The sequence below is a fragment of the Montipora capricornis genome, chromosome 8 (genome assembly GCF_036669925.1).
Source record: "Montipora capricornis isolate CH-2021 chromosome 8, ASM3666992v2, whole genome shotgun sequence".
In the NCBI taxonomy this organism is placed as follows: domain Eukaryota; kingdom Metazoa; phylum Cnidaria; class Anthozoa; order Scleractinia; family Acroporidae; genus Montipora; species Montipora capricornis.
Genome location: NC_090890.1, coordinates 48,714,477 through 48,726,976, shown reverse-complemented (window position 1 = coordinate 48,726,976; position 12,500 = coordinate 48,714,477). Strand labels below are relative to the sequence as shown.

At 41.2% G+C, this 12,500-nt stretch overlaps 1 protein-coding gene across 2 annotated transcripts in view; it reads left to right on the top strand.

The window, feature by feature from the left end:
• The window catches only part of LOC138060570 (polyunsaturated fatty acid 5-lipoxygenase-like), a 54,447-nt gene that overhangs the window by 22,678 nt on the left and 19,269 nt on the right, over positions 1-12,500 (top strand). For both annotated transcript variants that reach the window (XM_068906412.1, XM_068906411.1), the window contains exons 3-5: positions 6,771-7,122; positions 7,233-7,368; positions 12,048-12,206. In XM_068906412.1, the coding sequence (XP_068762513.1) occupies positions 6,771-7,122; positions 7,233-7,368; positions 12,048-12,206 (647 nt within the window). The remainder of the gene's footprint in view (positions 1-6,770; positions 7,123-7,232; positions 7,369-12,047; positions 12,207-12,500) is intronic.

The following is a 12,500-nucleotide window of genomic DNA, read 5'->3' as shown; positions in this document are numbered from 1 at the left end:
ATCAAACTCCTTCAAGACTGCAGGCTTGACGTAATCGTCCATGATGAAGCCCTCTGCCACTTTGTAAAAATTAAGTTTACTAATAAGAATCTTATGATTTACAGTGTCAAAGGTCTTCTTAAGATCTAAGAAAACTCCCAATAGTAAATTCACTTTTTTCAAAACCTTCATAAATGTTGTTGACAAGTTCAAGGATGACCATGGAAGTAGAGTGAAGTGGTCTTAAACCATATTGATGATGATTGAGAATATCAAATTTAGTGAGAAACCCAGATAGTCTAAAGTAATAGAGCTTCTCAAGGACTCTACAATACAATACTTTATGTAACGAGGGTAGCACATTAACCTAACGCAGTTTTCTAACAAGTGGCCCTAGAGAAACATACATGGGAGAATAGAAATAAGCCTGCAGTTAGAGAATAAATAAGAGTCACCAGATTTAAAAATTGGGAGGACTTTAGTGACCTTGAGTTCATCGGAAAACAAACCGGAAGAAAAAAAAAGGATTACAGATATGAGACAAAGGGGTTGCAAGTAAATCAATGATTTCTTTTATAGGTGAAATGCTCAGGGCATCGACACTCTCACATTTACTATTTTTAAAGCATAAACTATCAATGCAACCTCAGTGGGAGATGTGGGAATGAGAAAGAAAGATTTCGAGTAATGATGAACTAATCACTATGTGGCTAGTTCCGCATTTGAGTGATCCTTTAAGAGGCTGCGTTTGTGGGTTTATAGGTAAATAAATGTGGATTTGACAAGTATGTCGCCAATACCTCCACAAACGTGGCTACAATCTCTCTTCCCTCAAATAAGAAATAAGACGTGCTTACGTTATGCAACGCAATACAGTTCTTAAACCTAGCGCAAATTCCACAAACATATCGAGTCGTGTCCCTTTGTTGTCACCTATTACCCTCCCTTCGTTATTTTCCATCTTTAATAAAAAGCACTTTCACATTCTCGCTTCTTCCCAACGACGCACTCAAATATTCACATTACCACCCCTTATTGCTTTCAGACGTTCCAACAACCTTGGCGACATACTCGTCAAATCCACATTACCTACCAATCCACAAACGTAGCCTCTTAAGGGCCCACGGACGGATTTTTCGCGCGTTGCTAAGGAAGTGAAATGTTACTTCCGGTAACTGACGTCATCATATCATGAGCTAACAAGAAAACTCACTCACAAGCAAAAGTCACCGCACGAACTGTTGTTTCCATCGAAGGTGTTTCCTCGCCCTTCCTCGCGCTCGTTCTCAGATCAACTGCGCATGCGTAAACAAACTGACTTCCGGTTTGAGAAAAAGCTAAATTTCCGGCGGTCTTTAAATTGAATTAATTTTTTTTTTACATGGCACGTTTCACCACCAAATACAGAATATAGCTAAGAATTGATTTTTTCAAATCATTTTTTTTTTGAAAAAGTTTTGGGTATTTCAGTATCGTTTATGTCTTTAAAAACAACATTTTTCAAAATAAAAAGAAAACCATGCTAGGCTGGATGCAAAAACGAATGTAAATTATCAAACCATCGATTAAATACCCAAATTGCGTAGCACGGAGACAAATTTAGAGTTTTCTTTTATTGGTCACGTGACCATGGGCGTGGCATGATGACCTCATATTTAGGGTCATTGACTTACAAAAGTTGGAAACTGACCAAAATAATGTCAAATTCTCTCAAATTACTTAACCATTACATCCTTAGCAACGCACCCCAAAAAATACGTCAGTGGGCCCTTAAAGGACCATTCAAATGCGGAACTAACCCTCCCATGCAATTACATAACTCACGGACGAACTGACTACACATTTCAGCTACTAAAGAGACAAGGCAAATTCCACATTACATTGACTGTAACTCAAAAAATGTTTTAAACATGATGCACTGTCGACGATGCAATAAACAATACACGGGAGAGACAAAACGGAGACTTAAAGACCGTTTCAACTAACACCGACGTCCCGTTGACAGACCCACTTCTTCTTCTTCAAGACAAATAACTGTTTCTGAACATTTCATCAGCAATAACCACACGCCTCACGACATGGAACTCATTCCATTGGAACTCGTCCGCACACCGCGCACCGGTGACTCCTTTGATTAAGCACCGGGCTGCCCTGCGGGAGGTCGTGAGTTCGACTCGGGCCGGACCAACACTCAGGGTCTTTAAATAATTGAGGAGAAAGTTCTGCCTTTGTAATTACATCCGCAAATGGTTAGACTTTCAAGTCTTCTCGGATAAGGACGATAAGCCGGAGGTCCCGTCTCACAAATAACTTCCATGTACATTAGTTCCCTGTGGGATGTTAAAGAAACCACACACTGTTCGAGAAGAGTAAGGGATGAAGTTCCCGGTGTTGTGGCTGTCCTCTGTGTGTATATGGGTGGGTGGGTGGGTATAGCAGGTCCACATTACCTGAATAGCTGCCAAAACTTCAACCTGCTCAAACAAATAAATAAACAAACTAACAAACTCTATACGCAAAGCCCAAGAAGCGTTTCTAATCGATAGGGGCGAAACCCAAAGGCGTAAACAAAAGATAAGAATTGTAATTATTATATTAATAATATACATGAAAATAATTATGCAATCTGATTGACTGAGAGAAGTGCAGTTTTTTGGTAACACAGTGCAGAAAAGAGGTAATTGAATGCAAAAAAGGTAATAAAGCAAGCATTCTGATTGGTCAATGAACAAAGAAGTTCACAGATAGCCAATCAAATGCGAGCCCTGGATGGCGCAAGTTGAATTGACAAAATGGCGGACAGATTTGGCGAGAACGTGAGAGTAGCAATGTTTTTATTAAAAGTTTGAAGGAAACTGGAAAACAAAGACTACAAAGGAAGGCATAAACAACTGGATAATGAAAGTTTTTATTTGTGGTAGACTCACTCGGCTACGCCTCGAGAGTCCACAACATTTTGACCACTGTGATGACGAATATCGTTGTCGATAAGAGTACAGACAACAATGAACGCCAAAGAAAGTTTTTATTTCACAGCGTGACCAAAATCATAACTCAAAGAAAGAGCAAAGCGTTGTCCATAACTTTCTCGCAATATGATTGGTTTATTTCCCAAAATGAGCGTTCCTGATTGGCTATTACATTGCGTGACAAAGTGACGCAAGCATGACGCAAGCAGCGTTGTCTAGACTCTTATCGACAACGGCAAATTAGCCAATCACATTGCGAGATTACAAGCAATTGTGGTAAAAACCAGTTTCGATTTGTTAATTCTACTCTCGTTTTATATTCCGTCATTTAAGAATATACGGATTTCTGGCTAAAATAGGCAAACAAACATCGCGACGCCGTGGTTTTTCGCGTTGTTGTTTTTCGTGAACTGTTGACATGCCGTTTAACTAAAACGACTAACTGCAGAGAAGTCCTTTGAGCTCAGTTTTTGGGTTGACATCCGTTATTTACTTTGCAGTTCTATTTTATAATCTCGCTCTATTTTGCTTCATCAAAGAAAATACGGATTCGTCGCTAAAATAGTCAAACAAATCGTAACGCTGTGAATTAATGTCAACAAGTTTTTCTTGTGTAGTTTTCTAGTTTTGCACTGATTTCTGAAGGACTTGACGGAGAACAAAGATGAATCCCTGAAATAATAAGATATGAAGGCAGAGAGAGATGTTAGAGCATTTTTCACTAAATTTGTACCTCCTGTTTTAAGAACTTTCGTTTCATTTTCAACAAGGCAAAGCATTTTCATACGTAGCAAATTATTCGCCTGTTTGTACGAATTTTTCAAACATCATTGTTTAGTTTGTTTAGCTCATTTCTCTGTGCTTGCCATGAAATATAAATGGTTCGTTTGTTTTTTATTTTTATTGCACCAAGAGATATTTGAAGTTCTGTCTCATCGTTAATCTATCATTTTTCTTTGAGCTTTGCGAACGGAGCGCTTTTTTCAGTTATAAGTTAATTTCAACTGTGACAGTGCAAAGTAGAGCGCGTATAAAGACTTTTTGCAAACCAGTTTGCCATGTTCATTTCAGAAAAAAAAGCAGAGAAAATAAATACTTTATTCACCGGCTTAGGTCGGTCCGTATAGAGAAAAACTGAGCCCTCGGCCTTGAGTACGTCCCTCGGCCTGCGGCCTCGGGCCGTACTCAAGACCTCGGGCACAGTTTTTCCATATACGGACCTTCCAGCCGGTGAATAATACATATATTTTTTCTCAATGTGCGAGCGTGAGGAATTCTGCAAATAATGCAATCTGATTGGCTCAGGGAGCGGGCGGAATTTTTCTGTCTTGCCCGCCAACCCGGGTCGACGTTAGGACCAAAAATATATTTCTTGAAGCCTTTTAAATGTTTTTAAAATTAAACAGTGATGCGTAACAAATTACTTCCTGATATTTCTATTTTGATAATAAGCATCACATTCCAGCCTTAAGCAATTCTTCCCAGCCAGCACATCTTTTTATGAAAAAAAAAAATAAATAAATAAACAGGTTATTCACCGGCCTTGGTCGGTCGGTATAGGGAAAAACTGTGCCTTGTGTCTCGAGTATGCCCAAGGCCGCACTCGTGACCTCGGGCACAGGTTTTCCCTATATGGACCTCCCGGCCGGTAAGTAACATATATATCTTCACACGTGAAAAGATCACTGTTGCTATGGTTACATGTAACCATATAATTCTACAGTAGAAAGATTCGTTAAGATTCCATCGCTTTCCATCGGCGTTGAGTTCGAATGTACGGGACCATTGTAAGTCCCAAGAGAAAATAAAAACAATGCTTATGCAAAATTTTGGAGGGACAAGCAAAGAGTATCATGGTATTTTTGATACTTGCTAATTGATGCGTGACATTACCCACCAATTAGTATTTTTGGTTCCCACGGTATATTCGTACATTCGAACTCAACGCCGATGGAAAGCGATGGCATCTGTGCGAATCTTTTTACTAAAGAATTAAAAACATCATAATGGTGTTCAAACTGTGAACTAAATAAACAAAAACCAAAGACTCCAATTCACTTTCCAGAGGCGGAGTCGATATTCCCGGCTATGTTTGGAAATTTGATTGATGGAAGCCAAAACGCAGTTTCTCACAGCCCTATGCGCAGCAAGGCTTGCTTGAACAAGCCAAACACGATTTGTTTTGGTTCTGGATTAAACTAGAATTGTTTGTGGCATTAAACTACCCCACCAGCTGACGAGTAAAGACAAGGTGAATTGGCAGTCTAGAAAAGTGTTTCCTATGGAATATAATTCACCGCAATACAAGCAATCACTTTTACTGTTAATTCCATATCTTTTTAATTCCTTTTTGGTCACCACAATTAATTCGGTGAAAAAAATTTGAACTTAAATTATGGAGGTATATCTATGACAAAACGCAATCCTCTGTAATTGATATAGTATTTTCCAAATCGCCAATGCATCGATTCGAAGCTGAAGGGCGAACACTCGTTTCAGGTATCATGTAGATAGTCAAAATGTAGAAAGGCATACTTGCAAAAGCAATCACGCAAATAAGCATAACGCGAAAAGGCAGCTCTTTAAAAGGTTTAACGCAAAGAGGGCGAGAAAGGGGTGGGTATGTGGTCGGGAGTGGGGGAGGGGTCGGTAATTGCTGCTGAAAGCACTACAAAATAGCCCCCGCAGATACTCGCGTCGCTGGTTCAGATAGTACCATTTTGAACATGGCTGCAAATTATGCAGGTTCTGCTTTACAATAGATAGTGTCGTCTCTTTTAAGCGTTGCAATTCGGCTTCTGAGCGACGAGAGAACGACCGAAGATCAGTCCGACCAAGAAAGAGTGCGTCCTGAAAAGGGTAGCGGCGAATTCGCAAGCTTACGGACATCGTTGTGGCAATTTCAAGCCTAATTACAGTAGGAATTTCAAGCTGTCGGCTTCTATTTGGAATCTTGGTCGGACTGGTTTACCCGTATAAAAAAGAGCAGGTACCTGTGTAGCATTGACTTCTTGGTAGAAATTTTCTGTCATTGCCAAAGCTTTTCGAAGAAAAGAGACTATCTGTGCACTCTGCGGATTAATAGTTTCAGCTGAAAAAGGACTTGAATTAATTGTTTAAGACGAAAGGAAACAAAATCACTTTCGAAACCATTTCTCCTGGCGTAATAGTTCAGTAAGAATTCTCAAATATTGAGCCAAGACATTCTGAGTGGAAGAAGGAGGTATCGCCCGTTCGAACACCATCTTCTCAAAAAAGATACGAAGGCTCCAGGTCCTTCCTACGACCGCTGATTATCTCACGTAGTGATTGTTTGCGTGATGTCTATTTGCGTGATGCCTACTTGCATGATGCCCTTTCGCGTTATTCCTATTTGCATCTATTTGCATTAAGCCTTTTCGTGTTATGCCTATTTGCGTTATGCCTACTTGCATTTTGCCTTTTCGTGTTATGCCTATTTGCGTTTTGCCTTTTCGCGTTATGCCTCTTTGCATGATGCCTTTTCACGTTATGCCTATTTGCATTATGCCTTTTTCTACATTTTGACTATTTGCATGATACCTGAAACGGGTGTTCGGATCGATTTGGAAATAACTGTATCAATTACAGAGGATTGCATTTTGTCATAGATACACCTCCATGTTAAATTCTCTTTACTTATTTTCTTTACATATTTTTAACATCTTAAAAGATTCTCCCCATTGCATGAGGCACTATCAATTGGAAGTGTTTTACTCCAAGGCTATAAGCCAGCTGGAGTTGACTAATGTGGCTTAAAATTTAAAGGTCAATTATAATTACCAATATCATTTCTTTATTAAGGTCTGTAACTGCAGTCCCGTGTGAGGTGTCTCTTCCTCAAGAAACCAGTGAAATATGTAAAGCGATGAGAGACAAAGAGCTGGCTGGAAAAAAGGCCACATTTACCTACAAATTCAATCCTTCCGTGCATGGCTTCGCATTATTAAATATGAAACCCAATGAACTGGCTGCTGTGTTAACTCAAGATCCTTTCAGCAAATACTGCGTCACTGCTTATTTTCAGACAGTTTTTGCAAGCAATGTATCTCTTCACCAATACATGAGTATCACTGGTGGAAAGGAGATCACAAATATTTCAGAATATCTCCCGCTATCAGCATTTTTCCAGTCATTCATGGAGCCAGCAATTGGAGTAAGTAGATGATGGAGGAATTGGTTTCCTGACTACAGGGTACTAACCAACCAGAAAACGTTTCCTGCCCGGAATTCTTCTTAACGAAACGGTCTCTTTTTCCCGTTTAGAGATACGCAAGACTTCCTTCCAGATATGAGGATTTCATTACAAATAAACCTTTATGGATAAGCGACAAGTACTTCACTCAGCAGCGTCTGGCGGGAACCAACCCGATGTCCATCCGCCAGGTGACTATCCATGGAGGTAGGGCTTAAACTGTCGGCAGAAAAAGTGGATCTGTCTTACTTTGACTGGCAAAACTTGAGTACAGTCGAACCTCCACTAAAGGACGCCACCTGTAATCGGACGTCTCTCGTAAGCAGACACGGACACCTATTCAGGGCCCACAGGGTCTAAAATATCCTCCCGTATATCTAACGAAATGGGTTCGTTTTTAACGGTTTCATCGCAGACTGTCCTGGAAAAAACATAGTCATTTCGATTACAATTAGCTTTTTTTCCTTTCATTTCCTTTTAAAACTTTTCTTCAAGCCAGTCGCACGAAAATTTGTCTCCTTAAGGGAGCAAGGCAATTCTATACCATATCCTGCTCCTCTCACAGTTTATCCGCTTTCCCGTTGTAAGAACTGCCGTTGCTGAGTTAGACGCACTCTTCCGGAACTTCCTCACCCAATCTCAAACACATTCTAATGAACAAATGGCATCTTATACAAAACCAGCCCTTACTAAGAGAAATCATTAAAAACTCTCCCCTAGGAGGTCTTTGAAAGATGTACTTGTTAGAGCAAAGCTCTGAGGTCTTTCAATTTCCTATCTTGACCAATAAGAGTCGTGTTTTGCCTGCCTACTCACCTTGAAACACAACCACAAGTTGTCTTAAGGAGCTGTAAAAGACTTGTTGTGGTGTATGATATGCCCTCTATTGCACTTTCTTTTTTCAACCTCCCATGAGCGGACACCTCCCGTAAGCGGACACTTATCCTTGGTCTCGAGGGTGTCCCGCTTACGGAAGTTTCGACTGTATCATACCTAACTGAAAAGTGACGACCTATGAATGAAGACTTACATGGAACCTCCTCCTCCTTCGAGGTCAGGCCGACGGGAAGTAACTTCACAAGGTCTAGAATTTAATTTGTACACATTTCACGCCTCTTGATGGCTTCCGCCTCGATCGCGGCGGTGACACAGTTCATTTTGGCGACCTCTCAGAAAGGTGAGCCAGTTTTCCCCGAAGGTCTTGGGTTCAATTCCCACCCTGGTCAGAGTTTTTCTTTGTCCTTGTGTGGGCCCATTCCCATTAGAAAGGCTAACGCTCACATGGTTGATATGTGGTTGAAAACTAGCACTTCACATTACACTCTAATCTTCAGTTAAGTCCGTTGTAAATAAGTGTTTTGTCTGTGTCGTCTCTCGCTCTGTTTCTCTCAACTTTTAACGGTGTTCTTCTCCTTCCTCGGCTTCTCGAGCTCTCGACAGAAATTTCTCAAATTTTGTCGCTTCTCCTCTCGTACGCTTTCCTGCTTTTTATCCCGTTGTTCGTCGCTAATAGTATGAAATACTTGAAAACAACTTCCTAAAGTAAACAAGTTTTTGAATGCGATGTCAATGCCCACACCATTTCCTGCGTAATTTCCCGCTAGGAAAAACGCGGGTTTCACATTTCTCGCCAAGAAAATATAACATACCCCTTACCACGACTGACACCTGATTCCCTTCCCTCCTCCGCAAGGAGTGTACGGGCGAGCGTACGAGACGTCAAAACCAAAATAATTATTTCTCGGATTGATAGTTTACAAATTTTCAAGTAAAGCTATGATCCTCGCATTTATGGACGCAATTTTTGCAATTGCGCAGAGAAGCCGGAAAATTTCAGGACTTTAACGGTGTTTGAACCCGTGACCTCGCGATACCGGTGCGACGCTCTAACCAACTGAGCTATGAAGCCACTGACGTTGGGAGTGACCAACTCCAGCTTACTTGATTTCATATCCGCAGTTCAGTGTTTGATTCATTTCATGTATAACTTCGTTCATTGTGACCAAATTTTCTTAACTATGGAGCTCGCGCGCGCGTGAGTGTGCGCTCGAGGAGCTCCGCTATTATTGTCTTTCTGTAGTTAAGTCATCCGGATAAAAAAAGGTCCGGATTAAGGGCGCTTTTCTTTTGGGAGAACTGGCTGGCTAGACCCGTCAAGTTGCAAAGAAAATGCAACAATTTGAAGGAACACTTGCATAATAATCCCTCACATATTTCTGGAGAAGTATATATCATCCTCGAAGTGTGTTAATTTGAAGGCGTTGTAGAGTTAGTCCTTCCAACTGCCCGGTCTGGCGGGTCAGTTCTGTAAAAAAGGAAAGCGTCCTTAGCGTCCACGCCGTTCCGGATTCATAGCGGATTAAAAAATATCCACTCTGGAGAGTGCATTTAAAAAATTCCGGATGTATTCGCCAACGAATTCGCCGGATACGTGTGGAGAAGGCGTATCCAGAAAGAAAAAACTGCGGACTCAAACTTTAATCTAATAGAGAACTTAAACAACGACGACGGCGACGGCAACGAAAACGTCATCTGAAAATAGAAATTCGCGTTATTATAATGCACCTATCAATGTTAAGCCGCTGGGGAAGGGGGGTGGGGGAAACACGGGCATAGGAGGGGGATTTGACGTTACCATTCTGCCCGTGGTAGAGACGTTTGATCATTCGTTGAGTTCCGGGGGTTGGGACCTTTGACTTTAACCGTTAGAAGAGAGGGGTCCACTGACGCCATCTTGGCTGATCGCCATCTTGAATGACCGAGAAAGACTGAAAAATAATACCGCCATTTTGGGATTACCCAGAAGTCACTAGAAGCAAACCGATTCTCTGCGATTCCCTCAACGCCATGAGTGAAAGAGTGAATCTGCTCTGTATTTTGTAAGACAAAGGTCATCGAATCTTTTTAACAAGGTTGACATGTAATCCAATAGAAAAGCTTTTGTTTCCGTTGTGTTCTGGTGCATATTTTTTGCATATGTTTGAATATTGATGAGTTTTCTTTGTGCAGCTTGTGTATGCTTGCTTGAATTCATAAGCATAATAAATGTATTTAATTAAATTTGCTATGTAGGTTCTTGTTCAGTACGGCGAGAGCCGTAAGGCTCTGGTAGTTGGTGAGAGTAAAATAAATCAATACGGTGAAAACAGAATTCAAAATTGATGTTGACGACGAAATCTTGGTTCTGCAATTCAAAGACGAATGGCAGGAGTTCGTGCATCTTGACGCTCTGGAACACGTGGCAGATCGTTCTAAGCTCCGGGTGCCCCTGGGGTGAGAAATTTGCACTTTTTTGACCCAGGATGACTTCCCTGGGGCCGGGCATTTGAACAGAAAAACTGATCTGAGTTCAAATCCCCCGCCTATGCCCGGCCTCCTCCCCCAGAAGCTTAACATTGATAGGTGCATAATCACTTCGTGACGCGGGTGTAGTGTTTTCTCAAAAATGACATTAGGGAGCTTAAGCACGTGCGTTTTTGATACGCGGACGGCAACCGGAAGTGAGCTGCTTTCCCTTTTAACTTGTCTTCACACAACCACATTTACATTATTAAGTATATTTTCTCTATAAGAGATCATTGTATAAAAATCCGGGAGACACCACTGTCCTGGTACGCGAAATGTTCTCTTTCGGTTGCCGCCCGCGTCTCAAAAACGCGCGTTCTTAAGCTCCTTATTGGTCGGAACCACTCGTAAATTGCGGGAGTAAATGAAACGTTATTGTCAAGTGTTGACGTTCTTCATAAAACCTAAAATTTAGCCATTTCACGTTGTTGTTCTGCAGACGACGGCAAAGGCATGGATAAAAGTGAAAAATGCACGTGTAGGGCGTGCAAGGCCATTGTTTTTTTTCCTCTAAATATACAAATTCCTCGCGTTCTCGTTGCCGTCACCGTTGTCGTTGCTCAAGTTCCCTATTATTGTTTTGCGGCGTTGTCGTAGCCGTAGCCGTCGTCATTTCTTAAACTCCATAATTATTCAAGATCTCAGCGCTCGGGAAATTTGCAAAAATATTAGGCGGTCCATAATTTAAAATATTTCGGATACAAACGCTTTCTTTTCAAAAAAAAAAACTCAGGGAACACTGATCATTCAATCTTGAATGTAGCAGGCTACAGCAGTTCTATGACTCCAGCGATCTACAAATGGAATAAATAAGACGATTGGTAAAGTAGTGACGACGATGCCTACGTCGACAAAAAGGCCACAAAACAATAATATCATTGGTTAAAAGAGGAAAAAGAATCGTGCTGCACGTGCGAACACGCAGGTGCTTTACGTACAAGGACGTGAAATCATCAAACTTGAGGTTTTAATGACAACGCTATCATTTCTTGGTTTCTTTCAAAGCCTCTCTATCGCTTGAGAGCATTCCTCGCACGCTCGTGCTTGCGGAAACCGCTTGCGTAGATTCGCGGGTTGTCTGTTTTATAAAGCACCTTAAATACCTTAATTAAGGCGTATGTCCCTTTAGAAAATGAGCGGCACATTTATGGGATGAATTGAAAAGGGAACAAGGGAGAAGTATAATGTGAGGTGCTATTTTCTACCCATGTAAACCGTATGAGCGTTAGCCTTATTATTGGAATTGGGCCCACACAATTGCAAGGACAGAGAAAAGCTCTGATCGGGGTGGGAATTGAACCTACGAGCTTCGGGTTAATATACCTCTGCTCTACCGACTAGGCTACAAGATTAGACGGGAGCAGGTCGTGGGAATTTAAAATGTCAATTTCACGGCAATGAATATGTACAAGTACAAGGAAGGGATACGTTTTTGCAAACGTTAGCCGTGTCGTTAGAAAATAAACCCATTTTCGTGATTTACCTCACGGATCTGGCTTCGTCTTGCATTTTGCACTAACAACTTACTGTGTCCACCACAGGTTGCAGTGTTAAGACAACAGAAGGTAAATGGTGCCATTTTCCATTCACCTACCGTGGAAAGGTTTACAGCAGTTGCACGACTGATGGCCATTACAGACTTTGGTGTTCAACAACGGACAATTACGCTCAGCATGGCTTTTGGGGGAACTGCGCAGCCAGTAAGTTAAGATTAATTAGTTCTCTACTTGCACAAATCCTCTTTTACCCTCTCCCCCCAAGTTTTGCATAACTATAGCTGTTGCATAACCGTTACTGTAATAATCTTGCGATTCCTCCAAGTCGTTCGGCTTGGAAAGTGTGAATACACATTCCAATAATGAAATTGATGTGAACAGTGTGGATATTTTGCGAGAAAATTGAAAATTAATCGTCAGGTGCTGTCGTCTTCCATATGACCTCCAGTTCGATCATTTCACGTCGTGGTCAAGACGAGAACGGCAAAGAAATGTATC